Raw genomic sequence first — 12,824 nt, forward strand, 5'->3', positions numbered from 1 at the left:
GTGCTCCAGTTCTCTGTTAGAATCAAATGGCTGCTCTGTAGATGTGAGTGAATCAAAGCCCATCTATGTGAAAGGAACATGATGTTTATTGAACCGTTTGGCCGCAGTGGCTGGATTGTTGCGCTGTTGTGCCGTTAAGCATGCTTATCTCCAAGAATCCCCTTTCATAGTGCCAGGGGACAGGGGGATCAGCTGACGGGGCCCCGGCACACGCCTCACTGCGCGCTCTCTGTGTTCACTGGCTCATTGGAACATACATGTATCTGCAATGGAGAAGAGTGCTCGGTCGCTTGCTTGTGGACGTCCACATGTGCTGTCTGTGATGTGTTCGTGTCACTGCGACCAAGAGGAATAGGTTGAGTTCACATGGTATTTGACAGGCCAGTATTCGATCGCAGAATTTCTTTTTTACCCGTGTAAAGGCAGATGATTTTTGAGCTGGTCACAGGCTAAAATCTGTGCATTTACTGGGCTTATCCACATGAAAGAAAAACTACCATTAGGGCTGCACATTGGCATCTTAAAGGTCCAAATTAGAAAATTGCAAAGACATTGATGACATTGATGTGCAATGTATATGTGCATGTACAATGTTTCTCCAAAAAGCATGTGACTCTTGGACCCATTTAACAGTTCATATTTCTTCTCTCAAATGCTAAGGCCACCAAATTTGCCAAAAATGCACTATGACCTGAATATTTCATTTTAAAATTAATCATGAATTGCAACTGCAAGATGCGAATCACCCACTCTGTCCCATCTGAAAATATAACATGAAATCCTAGGATGTTATGAACACAACCTATTCTTTTCTCCCATCTTCCTTTGGTTTCCGGGTTTCGCCGTCCCTCCCCCTTGCTCTGCCAGTGACATTGGGCTAAAGTGGGACAGAGTGTAGTGGGCAGTGAGGCAGAAGAGACATACAGACAGTTAGGCAGGGCTTTGGAGAAGGCGCCCCCCCTTCGCTACTCCCGCCATCCCAGAGTGTGCACCTCTGGCACTCGTGGCCCCTCAGGCCTGTGCGGAACGTATGGGGGGGACCCGCTTTTAGCATGTCACCACTGCTCCACTCCAATCTGCAACATCTGTCCCTGCATCTCCTTGGCTTCCCATCATTTCGCCGTTTGGCTCCTCCTATTCATCCACTTTTGGGTCTCTGTCGCCGAGATGCCCAGCAACAGCGGAGAGGGCGCATCGTCACCGTGGCACAAGCAAACGAGGGGAAGCCGGAGAGACGGCGCGTAGGCCCTCGGTTCTCCCTCCCTCCCACTCAGCCTGCCACGAGAGGTGCAGTCATCCGCACACACAGGCCGCGCTCCCCGGTGACCCCCTGACTCCCTCCGATGCGCCGCGTGTCACCGTGCTAGCTGCTGACACGCCGTGGCACTGGAGTGCTCCGGCTGAGCGCAACACGGCTTCACGAGGGCCAAGACTTTATTGATTTGTGTGAGAGCTTATCTTGTATGTGCCCGTGGTGGCTTCTCACTTGCACTGCTTTGTGTACATAAGACGCTCAAAACACATGCTGTGAAAAACGCTCACACACACAAGGTTCAAATGAGGGAGTTCATTTTCCTAATTCAGTTACATTTTGCATGTTTTGTGATGCAAATTGTTTAGATCTTAAAAGGAGCGCACTGTGTTGAATTGGTTTAGACATTTTGTGGTAACATTGTTGTGGCAGTTATTGAATATCACTAGGCCTGTCACGATAACAAATTTGAAGTTCGCTATATTGAGGCAGAAAACAATATTATTGACTCTAACGATACTAGATACTGTCAACTCAGGCATAAAAATGACAGTAAACCTAAAAGTGCATCATCATATCCTAAAATACCACACAAGCTGCAATAAACATAAGATATAATGAAACTCAATTTGCTTCTGTTAAAAATCAAAGTTTTACATAGGAAGAATAGGGGGAAATGCTAATAAATGTACAGACTATAAATCCAAAAATGTATTGTTTATCTGTTTTATTATCGAACGATAAGTCGATATAGTATTAATCATAACAGCCCTGAATATTTAAACTATTAACTTATTTGTCATAATAATTGTAGATAATTGTAGGTAATTGTGAAGGCCGCCATAGGGTTATGTGTGGTTTGCTTCTGACTAGGGAGTAGATGATGTGTTGTGATGACTGCAGTTTTGGGTCCATAGGCTCAGAAAACAGGACAGTTCACTGTAAAACGGGGCGATCTCATCGTGCTGAGGCCCACAAAGTGCCCGGCATCTGCGCCGCAGCCTGTGGCCCGAACCACCAGGCTACCGAGCAGCACATATTGGTATTTTTATATGTGCTTTAACTTGCGCTGTCTGCTACTCCATCACACCTTTACATGCCGAAAGAGTTTCAAAACCACATACTCTCGAAAGACCATGATATCATCTTTACTTTTCCCTAGTTTGACCTTGTTCTGTCCATAATATATGACACCAAACAGCCATGAAATGCAGCCGCTGCCAGGTGCTCTCTCCACAGTGCGTGTTTGTAATGCATTCGATATGTATTGTTGGCCTTCTCATGTCTGGAAGGCATGTATCAATGTATTATCTATGAGGCTAAATAATTAAAGGAAAAAGCGACACAATGCACCCTGTGTTGACAAGCCAGCAGTGTATTTGTATCGGTGCCAAGTCTGACCAAATGGAGCCACAATCATTTCAGCATCAGCCAATTTATGGTTTGTTAAGATACATAATGCCCCATGCAAAAAAAAAAGACAATCTTAAAAGAGCGGTGAAAATGATAAATGGGCTTTTTTTCCCCTTCCAATCCACTTTGCCTCATTTTTTATTCCAGATATTCATCCTTGCCTCCATCTTGCTGCTTGAATATTTATGGGTATTCAAATTAAGGTTGCTCTGGTGTGTGGTTGTAGCCATAATAGAGAGAGGGGAGATGAGATGGGGGACGGCTGATGACGAAAACCAACAGATTATCAGATTTATCCTCCTTCGCGTTGATGTTTGGAGTGCTTTTTTCCCCCCCCCATTTCATTTGGTTTGTTTTTTGTAGGTTTTTTTTCCCTTTCTCTGTCTCTCTGTCGTCTCATGAGCTGTTCAGAGGGTGAGGAGTGTGTGGGTGTTCGGGGTGTCACCTTCTACAACAGATATAGAAAGAGAAGAAGAGACGCGCAGCACAAGGAGTCATGGAGAAACCAAGGAAACATATCACATCACATGGAGAAAGAAATGAGAGACAAAGAAATACTCTACTCATTACGTGACATCTGATTGTTTGCTTTTTTTTGTCACGAATGTAAGTTGTTATCAAAGAAGCTTACAGAAAGTTTAACCGTTTTTCATTTGAGCTGCACAGTTAATCACAATCAATTGGAGATTTCAGGGTTTTTTTTTTTGCTAGCACAATTATTTTTGGTGGTACAATGTCCTTTGCAAACAACAACAAACCTTTGTCCATTAGGTCTTCGTATGTTTGTATAAAAGTTTGAGTACCCCCGGCCTAGAGATTATATTTAAAAATAAGTCCTTTGTTCTGAATGGGATCAATACTGGAATGAGCACATCCTTCAGTGATTCCTCAGTGCACTTCATAGTTTCAGTGCTAGATTATTGAAGCTACAAGGTCAAACAGTGTTGTCAAAAGGTTAAAAAAAAGGCTATAATGGGATACAGAGTATTCTTAAAAGAATCTGTGTGAGCCTAAATGTAATTAAGTATTACCTCTTCAGTTACAATATCTAGCTATTTTATGTTCTTGAATATTCCAATATTTTAGTCACTACGCAAAATTAGGGCAAAATTTGGGATTTAAAGGGGCGTATTACGCAAAATTGACTTTTTAGAACTTTTTGCTATGTGTCATGTTTTGAGGCACTGGCACATCTTTGAGTAATCTTTGAATCTTCTACAGTGGCTTTTCTGAGCATTTCAGTTTCCAAAAAGCTCCTTCTGTTCCCAACCAGCTCTTCCTGAAGTTCTAAGCTTAATCGCGAGGTAAAAAACATTTTCCGTGGCTTCATTGCAGCCACATTACTGTTTAGAGAGAACAAAGGGGAGTAAGAGGAGGCGGAAGATTGTGTGAAAATCAGGAAGTGAAACTACTGGACATTTTGTTTCAGCTGTTTTAGTTTGAAATTCCAGTTTTTTTTTACTAACCAACAAAGTGTAAGATATTGATAAAGATGTTTATTACCAAATACCAGCAAAACGCATCTGTAAATTGGCCTAAAGCAGTACTAAGTAACTCATGACCTAGAGGCCATATGCGCCACTGCAGATGTCGTAGCATGTTGCGTTTTTTTACTCATTAATTGTCCGTGAGAGTAAATAATACTCTGACAGAAAAGACAAAGGGACAGAGGGATATTGTACATCCAATTACACAATGGAGATCTTTTTTTTTTCACTCAAACGTGGCTGTAAGTACACTTTAAGTGATGCTAGCCCACAGTTAGCTTTGCCCATTAGCCTGTTAGCTTCTTCTTTGTGATTCCATTAGTGTTTATTGCGCCTCCGGGTCAGAGCAGGCAAAGTTGCAATTGTGGTTTTCTGGTCAGAGACACAGGGGGAGATGAAAGACCCCCCAATCATCCCATTAATACTTTTATTACCCCCAGAGGGACTATGAATTGGATTTATTAAGGTAAACAAGTTATTTAGTACTGCTTTAAGGTTTTGTTTTAGACTGTAAGTTAAAATAAAGTGTAAATCTCTGTCAGATGGAAGCTGTAAGCAATCTTGCAATATTTGTGTATGTGTGTGTGTTATTGCAACATGGATATAGAGTCAACTAATATTGGGGTAACAACAATGCGGTGATATATTGTGCAGTCCTCATGCCGCTATTCACTCAGAGGAAAACAGGCAGACCCTTTGTAATTCACCCAAGTCATCATTATTAACCTTCCCGTGTTATTTTGACATCACCTCTCACCGGTCCTTTTTTTTTTTCCGAGCCTTTGTCTGCGATTGAGTCAGAGGAAGTGCCAGCAATACCCCGTCCTTGTGACTCTTTCCCTGTCAGCCTTGTTCTCGCTAGCACTTAACTATTATAGACTACTTTGAATGAGAATAGAGAGGAGATAGGAGCAAGTGTCATTCAATTCATACAAGAGAGAGAGGCGCGCAGACGGGGAGAGGAGTCCATTGTGGCTAAGGTGTAGATTTCCCTTTGTCAAACACATGCCAATTCGTCAGCGGCAACAGAGGAGGACAGGGGAATGATAGCCGGAGAGAAGGGTGGAGAGAAAGCACGGGGCGGCGGCGAAAGGGGGGGGGGGGGGGGGGGGGCGTTCGGGGAGTGGTATTGATTTGACACTCGGGGAATCACACCCAAGCCCTGTTCGTTTTCATTCATTCTGGCCTTGTAATGGGGGTGTTAATATGGCAGGTAGACAGAGAGGGCAAGATGGGGGGGGGGGGGGGGGGGGGGGATGAGGGCATTTTATTACAATCCAATCTTTATTATCCTTCACCCTTGCCCCCCCCTTGCACCCTTACACGTGCAGATATACATGTGTGGAGGTGGAGTGATGCTGTTAATTACATGTTGGGCTTGAATGGACTCAGCCGTGTTTTATGAAGTGCCTCTATGCGCACGTAGCAGTGTGTATATATATTTAATGCATCAAGGCCACATAGATGTGAGCTGTTTATTTCAAATAGCTTTTAATGGAATTTCCCTTCATACGCCTTGAAAAACAGTCATTGTGGGCCCACGGTAATTAAATACGTTGGCCTCGAGAAGAAGTGAGATCGAAGCGGGGAAGGATCAGTTCCTTTTTTTTTCCACCTTTTATTTGTCATGTTGCAATGTTGATTAAATGTCTCAATTTTACATAGCTTTTACATGAAAAGCCTGTGTACTCACAAGTTTAACACTGGCGAAAGGATGTCGCTGTCCGTGGTGCTTAAATTATTTTTTCTGGTGCAAATATTTGTTTATCTCTCACTCAACTAAACACATATATAGTTTTTTATTCCATTCAGAAAGTATTTATTGAAGTTTTGCTGTTCATAATGGATTGGATCAGGTTAAGGTTAAGGTGTTGTCCCCACACATACATTTGTGCACATCCTCCGAGGCCGCTGGGGTAAACTGTTAGAGGCAGTGGGCAGCTGCAGTGCAGTGCCAACACCAGGGACCCCTCCTCACTAGATCTTGAGCTAGGTTTGGCCAGGATTATCTTTGCTGGAGTTAATGGGGAAAACTGAATGAACCGCAGGAAACCCATTCACCGTGTCTATTGTAATCAACACAAGTACAGCATAACAGTATAACCTGCTGTATATTGTGCTGCTAATCAAGTATTCTCTTTCAGTGGCACCAATCACCTTGTGGACTTTCTTGATAGTCTTTGGTTCTTCATCCATTTGCTCCCAGATTTGCTATACTCAATTAGTCCCTTTATGTCAACATCGATTCGAAATGGTTGTGTTAAAACGTGTGCACAAGCGTCAGAAATCCAGTTGATACTACATTGTGCACAAATACTTGAAGTGGGAAGTGTAGGTGTACTCCACTGTCTGCTCGGCTCGGCTCACCAATAGTGGTTTGTGAGACGGTGGGAGGAAGGATTGTGAGACAGTATAGCGTGAGACATAATGTGATGTGGTGCAAAATGTGTGAATAGTACACACATGCATTTTAGAAGCTGTTTTGCGACCGAAGTCAAATTTGCATTCTTCATGAAAACAATGTAAAAAAAAAAAAAGATCGGTAAAGTATTTTTGATCACATCCGACGGGGCGCGTTTAAGAGACGGTATGTATCCCCGGCCTTATGCTAATCAATTACATCGCCAGCCTGCTCCCCTCCTCACATCTCCGTCGCCTTCATTTAAATGGCTGAATGTGTTTTACCTCTAATGAAGGGTACTCTGACGCAGGCACACACTCGGGCATGCGCGCCAAAATCACATGAAACGCGCACCTGCTCGCACATGTCGCCGTATGCCGCCGCAGCGCCCCCTACCCAGCTGTTGTCACGTGAGTGCACGGACCCTAGCAACAGCGAACGAGAGAGCGAACAAAAATGAGCGAACGTGGCGAGGAGAGAGAGAGAGAGGGAAATGAGCAAGAGCGAAGGGAGGGGGAGCCGTAGAGCATTAATAAGTGATGAGTCCAACAGTGTGAATTGCTGTTAGTTAGCATTGCTGCAGCGCCGCCTTCATTTGCATGGCAGCACTGAGAACAAACCTCCTCGCTTACATTGTTTCCTTTTGAACTTCCACGCTACGATTTATCTATTTTTGTGTGTTTTGATTCCCAAAATATGCATATGTTCTTAAAGGCTTCCTTTGTCTTTCTGTGTTTGCCCTGTGACGGCATTATCCTTTTTCTGATTGTTTATCATGTTCTTCTTGCCATCTTGATTTGATGGTAATGTGAGAGAATTGGAGCTTGTGCATGCTTCTATGTGAAGATATATGCAGTGCTTTTGCCTGCATTTGCCTTCATTTCCATCTTTACCCCTCCCCTCTCCCCTCCCCATATCTGCTCCACCTATCTTTGAAGCATGGGGTGCCCTTTCTCTGGGGGAACTTTGGGAGAGACAAGTGATGCTCCAGGGCCCCTAATCCGCTTTTCATTGTGTCTCTTCCCCTCTGCCAGTCGTGGGCTTGTTATTTGCATGTATGTGTCCGTCTGTGGGATTTCTGGCATACGCACACATTCAACAGCAGCGTGGCTTTGCACTTGGCTTGACTCTGTGCCTCAGGCAGATCAGCTGAACTGATTCCATTACTTACAGACCCCCCTGAAAGACACAGAAGAGCCGTGCCGCGAAGAAGGCAGTGAAAAGACAGATAGAAAGAGGTAGAGGGCAGAGGGGAGACTGTAGGAAGAGAGATGCTGGGCATCTAGAAGAGATGTCATGCAGCTCCTTAAGAAAAAAGCAAAACTAGTGGAAGAAGAGGTCAGGAAATCAGGAGGAAGTAGGGCTATTTTGCGCCTCCCTAAGGTGTGGAGCAGACCTTCGAAATATTTTTGCAGCCTCCCACAGTAAGGGAGAAACCGGACAGTAGAGCACATATACACACGCTCAACAACAACAAACTCCTGGAGGCGTAGGCAGACTAGACGAGAATTGATCTCCTCTCCCACGAGGAGATGCTTGCAAGGGGGGAAGACAGAGGAAGGAAAGCAAGACGGAGGGACGTAGAAGGATTGTTTTTGCCCATGTGTGCTTTTCAGGCCTGCAGGCCCCTCATCCCTCTCACTCTGCAGCTCCCAACGGCACGCTCCTCTTTATCTGCCCAGCTTTCCCTCCATCAATTTCCATCTGCTGGCCCACTCCCTGCAGGGTCACTCGCCCCTCCTCTGCCATTTCTCCACCACTGCTTGCCTGCACCCACTCTGCTGTTGTTTTAGGGCTGTCACAACAGAAATCATTGTCAGAAAAGTGTATATTATGTGTTATAGTGTAGTGTAATACTAAATGTGGCAAGTTAAAAATAATGCCAGATCTGTCAGAAGATAAGAGTGTCTTTGATATTTCATAAAGCATACTGTATACTGATGCCCACAAAGAGTTCATCAATAGATTGGTGGTTATTTTCACCGTTATTTCGATAGTTATTTGAGACATAATAAGGAACATATGGGCACAATCCGACTACCAGACTGATTTTTTTTGTGACCTGTAGGGAATTATGCCAGCAACATCTATAATTTAGAAATAAGAAAAGGAAATGGTTCTGTTCATAGTAACTGCAGTGCCAATTTCTTCATCTCCATTCTTGACTCTCCGCTGAATTTCCGCCACACGCCTTCACCCCCCGGTGCCCCCCCTAGTCTGTCTTTCTCTCTGCAGGCATGTTGTGACAGGGTGTACTACTGTGTTATACAGGGTTCTACTCACCAAGTGCACATTATCCTGTAAGGCTTAATACCCAGGTTGGAACAAAGGGCAGGCTTGAAAATTACAGCCTGCGTCGCCTCGCACTCAACACAACAGTCTGACTTGCATAACAACATCTGCGCGTGAACTTTAACATGCACACCTCTATTTTTATATGGCGCACAAATATTAAGTAAATGTGAACTGCATTTTATTCGAGTGCAGCTGTGCTTTGTCTTGCGGTGGCCATTATACACATCAATATTTTATGGCCTTTCATTTGTATATTGCTTTATATATTTGCAAATACTAAATGACTCAGAATTGCTTTGTCAATGAAGCAAAATAGTGTTTTTTTATGTCATGTATTGTAACGTATGCTGTTTTATTGTGCCATATTCAGTCAATAATTCAAATACCTGAGCTTCAAGAAGAAGAGCTGTGGAGTTTGTTTATTTATTGTCATTTGCTTAGCATTTCTGCATAATGAGACCTTTGCATGCCATGACCAAACATAGGCAAAGTTGGTGTGTGGACAACAATGTGCAAGTTCCACTGAGATTCTGAATCTCTTCTACAGGACTGAGGTTTATTTAAAAGGTCTATCTTGTAGGCCTGTCACGACGATAAATATCGAGCCCAAAATTGTATCTGTTTTTTACTGAACGATAAGTTGATATAGTAATTATCGTGACAGCCCTATATCTTGCCTTTGTCTTGCCTTAAACCATATTAAAATAAGCTACATTATCTTTTGTTTTTATTATGAAAACATTTGAAAATTGAGATAGCTAAATATGAAGGTTTGTTGCCCAATCGCACACCGTTTTGCTCAGAGCCGTCTGTATCCATGCGCGCCTCATTGCACCTGTATTCCCTTCATCCCTGTCTTGTCAACACTGTAGAAAGTCACTGAAACATCATGTACAGCAAACAACACGCTACAATAGCCTTCACCAAACCAAACAGCAAATTCAGTGTGCGCTGTGCCTGATAACCCTTTGGGGTCAGAGATAACAAAAAGATTCAGAGAAGCAGAAACAATCAAACACAGAAATACACTCTCCCGGTCCTTTACCCCTCTATTTAGCTCGTGTCGGCCCCTACGCACAGGCTTTTTACCGGCACATGGATAAATCAGAGGCGGCCACAGCGGCACTGATGTGAATGGAAAATGACACTAATCTGCTGTTATCATAACACACACAGATACATCAATTATTAACTACAGTAACTCTTTCTTCTCATCCGTCTTCTTCCATTGTGTGTAAGTGTCTGGATGGATGGAGGAAAGTGCATTAAAAGCCTCCATGTGTACAGCTAAGAGCAGAGTTGGGCTTTTCTAAAGATCCACTGTATGTTCGTCTTCACATTTTGCTCTCTTGAATCGGTGAGATTCCTCAGGTGGGCCGTACAAAGATGATATAGTGCTTGTTATACTCAAGAGAGTGCACATCTACTATGCTTCACTTGACAGCAGTTTTCACACGAAATATACTGTTTACCGAAGGACAGCTATACAACAGAGCCTTTTTATTATCAGCATTGGCTGTAGCCTCAGAGAATACAGTACTCTATACATTTTAAACAAAAAGGCTAAGTTTTAGATAGAACATAAGTGTAAAAGCAAAGAATAATAATAAATCTCACAGCACCAGTGCTTTTGAAATCTCAGAAATGGTTGCAGTGAGACAGCCCTAACGCACACATGCAAATATACTTGGGAACAATGCATAAAGCAAATCTGACTCTTTTGTTAACCAAATATTGTATCTAACGTCATCTTTCCCCTCCTCTTCCTGTCTATTCTCAGGTAACCGTTTCTTCCTGACCTCATATGGCGCTCTGTATATCTCAGAAGTGCAAAAGGAAGATGCTCTGTCCACCTACCGCTGCATAACAAAGCACAAGTACAGTGGAGAGACCCGCCAGAGCAATGGAGCCCGACTCTCTGTTATGGGTAAGTAATGTGCCCACGTTGAGACTGTAGAGAAATGAACATTACCTCATAAGGACTAAACTGGGACTAAAACAAGTCTAGAAATGTACCAAAATCTTTCAGACTACCATCAAGAAGACAATCATACTTTGCAAAGCCTGTACCTAGTTTAAGAATCATTGGCGTAATTATGAAATACTGTTGTTGAATAGTATTAAGAATTAGGCTCAAATATGACTATAATGTCCTGTATGCCCCTTTCAGACCCTACGGAGTCCACCCCAACCGTGCTTGACAGCTTCCAAGCTGGAGAGGTGCAAATTGGGCACAGTGTTGAGCTCCCCTGCATCGCATCCGGTTATCCAAACCCCACCATCCGATGGCTTAAGGATGGACGGCCATTACCGGCGGATTCCCGCTGGACCCGGCGCATCACTGGCCTCACTGTTTCGGACTTGAGGCTGGAAGATAGTGGCAACTACATCTGTGAGGTCACCAACAGTTTTGGCTCCAAAGAGGTGACGGGTCGTCTCAATATTATAGGTGAGTGCTTACCGACAGCAGCAGAGAGAGGGTCTGTGATAGATAGACAGTATGAAAAGGTTGTCAGAACACAGACAGGAGGAATGGAGACATTTCTTCAGCTGTGCTCGCTGTGGCCTTTCCTTACACAAACTCACTGTCATCTCTGTTGAACATGAGCTTGATCACCAAGGACGGCCCTCACATCTTTCCAAGGTGCCGCTGCAGTGACAGTGCTGAACGATGGTCATACAGCCGTGTCACTGTGTTTGCAGAGAGCATGAAAGAAACCAGGGACAGACGCGAGGGATAATTCATAACAGTCTGAGATGATAACAGAGATGTTTTACAGAGGAGAGGATGGAGTTGACAGGAAAGAGAGGGACTGTCCAGTGGCACACAGCAGGATGCACAAACATCTCTGACAGACAGCGAAAGTGAAGCTCGCACTTATTACAGAACATGCTCTTATTCATAGAGCAGACAGACACACACACTCACTATAGAAACACATACACAGCAGCCTCCAGCACTTAACACCAGCTGCTTTATTGCTTACTGACATTTGCCACCCTTTCTGTCTTTCTTGTCTGGGTTTTCCTCCATGCTCATACCAAAGCAAATAACACAATACACTCAAGAAATATCATGCAGACTATTATGCAATTTATTTAATGTGTTTTTACATGGCTTAAAAAATACCAAATGTTAAATTATTGATCAATAAATGTGACATTTTTCTATTTTTTTGCAACTTTCTTGACATTGTTTTTTTTGGTCTGTAGAGCCACTGCGGGTCACCTTGTCTCCCAAGAACCTGAAGACAGGGATTAGCAGCACAGTGATCCTCTCCTGTGCAGTCCAGGGTTCCCCCCACTACACTGTTTCCTGGTACAGAAATACAGAACCCGTCCTGCCTGATCAGCACTTTTCTATTCAGGGGGCTCACAATGAGACCCTCTTTATTTCTGCTGCTCAAAAAAGACATTCAGGAGCGTATCAGTGTTTTGCCACTCGCAAGGGCCAAACCGCCCAGGACTTCTCCATTATACTGCTGGAAGGTGAGAGACAGAATACATATGCTAATGGCATAACTGAGCAATATGTAACTGTCCTTTTGCTCTTTCAGATGGTACCCCTCGTATTGTCGCCTCCTTCAGTGAACGGGTGGTTGTCCCGGGTGAACCATTCTCCTTAATGTGCACTGCCAAAGGAGCCCCTCCGCCCCTTATTACCTGGACTCTGGATGATGAGCCGGTGGCCCGGGACATGCTGAGAGTGCGGGCCAGCCAGTACACCCTCTCTGACGGCAGCACTGTGAGCCACGTCAACGTCAGCAACCCGCAGATCCGCGATGGAGGAGTGTATCGGTGCGCCGCACGAAACTCGGCTGGTAGTGCCGAGTACCAAGCGCGCATAAACGTAAGAGGTGCCTGTCTACTTTTCAATATCAGTCATACAAAGGCTTGTTAGAGCCTGATCCCTACCCTCACCCAAATCCTATCCCATACCCTGCTTTACTTCTATACTTTTATGTTTGATTTTACT

At 43.9% G+C, this 12,824-nt stretch overlaps 1 protein-coding gene across 3 annotated transcripts in view; it reads left to right on the plus strand.

The window, feature by feature from the left end:
- dscaml1 (Down syndrome cell adhesion molecule like 1) overlaps positions 1-12,824 on the plus strand; it is a 73,789-nt gene that overhangs the window by 31,428 nt on the left and 29,537 nt on the right. For 2 of the 3 annotated variants that reach the window (XM_079556126.1, XM_079556127.1), the window contains exons 4-7: positions 10,629-10,775; positions 11,019-11,297; positions 12,062-12,337; positions 12,406-12,705. In XM_079556126.1, the coding sequence (XP_079412252.1) occupies positions 10,629-10,775; positions 11,019-11,297; positions 12,062-12,337; positions 12,406-12,705 (1,002 nt within the window). The remainder of the gene's footprint in view (positions 1-10,628; positions 10,776-11,018; positions 11,298-12,061; positions 12,338-12,405; positions 12,706-12,824) is intronic. The other variant, XR_013792864.1, reaches the window with a different exon arrangement.

The sequence above is a fragment of the Gobius niger genome (assembly GCF_951799975.1).
Source record: "Gobius niger genome assembly, chromosome: 1".
In the NCBI taxonomy this organism is placed as follows: domain Eukaryota; kingdom Metazoa; phylum Chordata; class Actinopteri; order Gobiiformes; family Gobiidae; genus Gobius; species Gobius niger.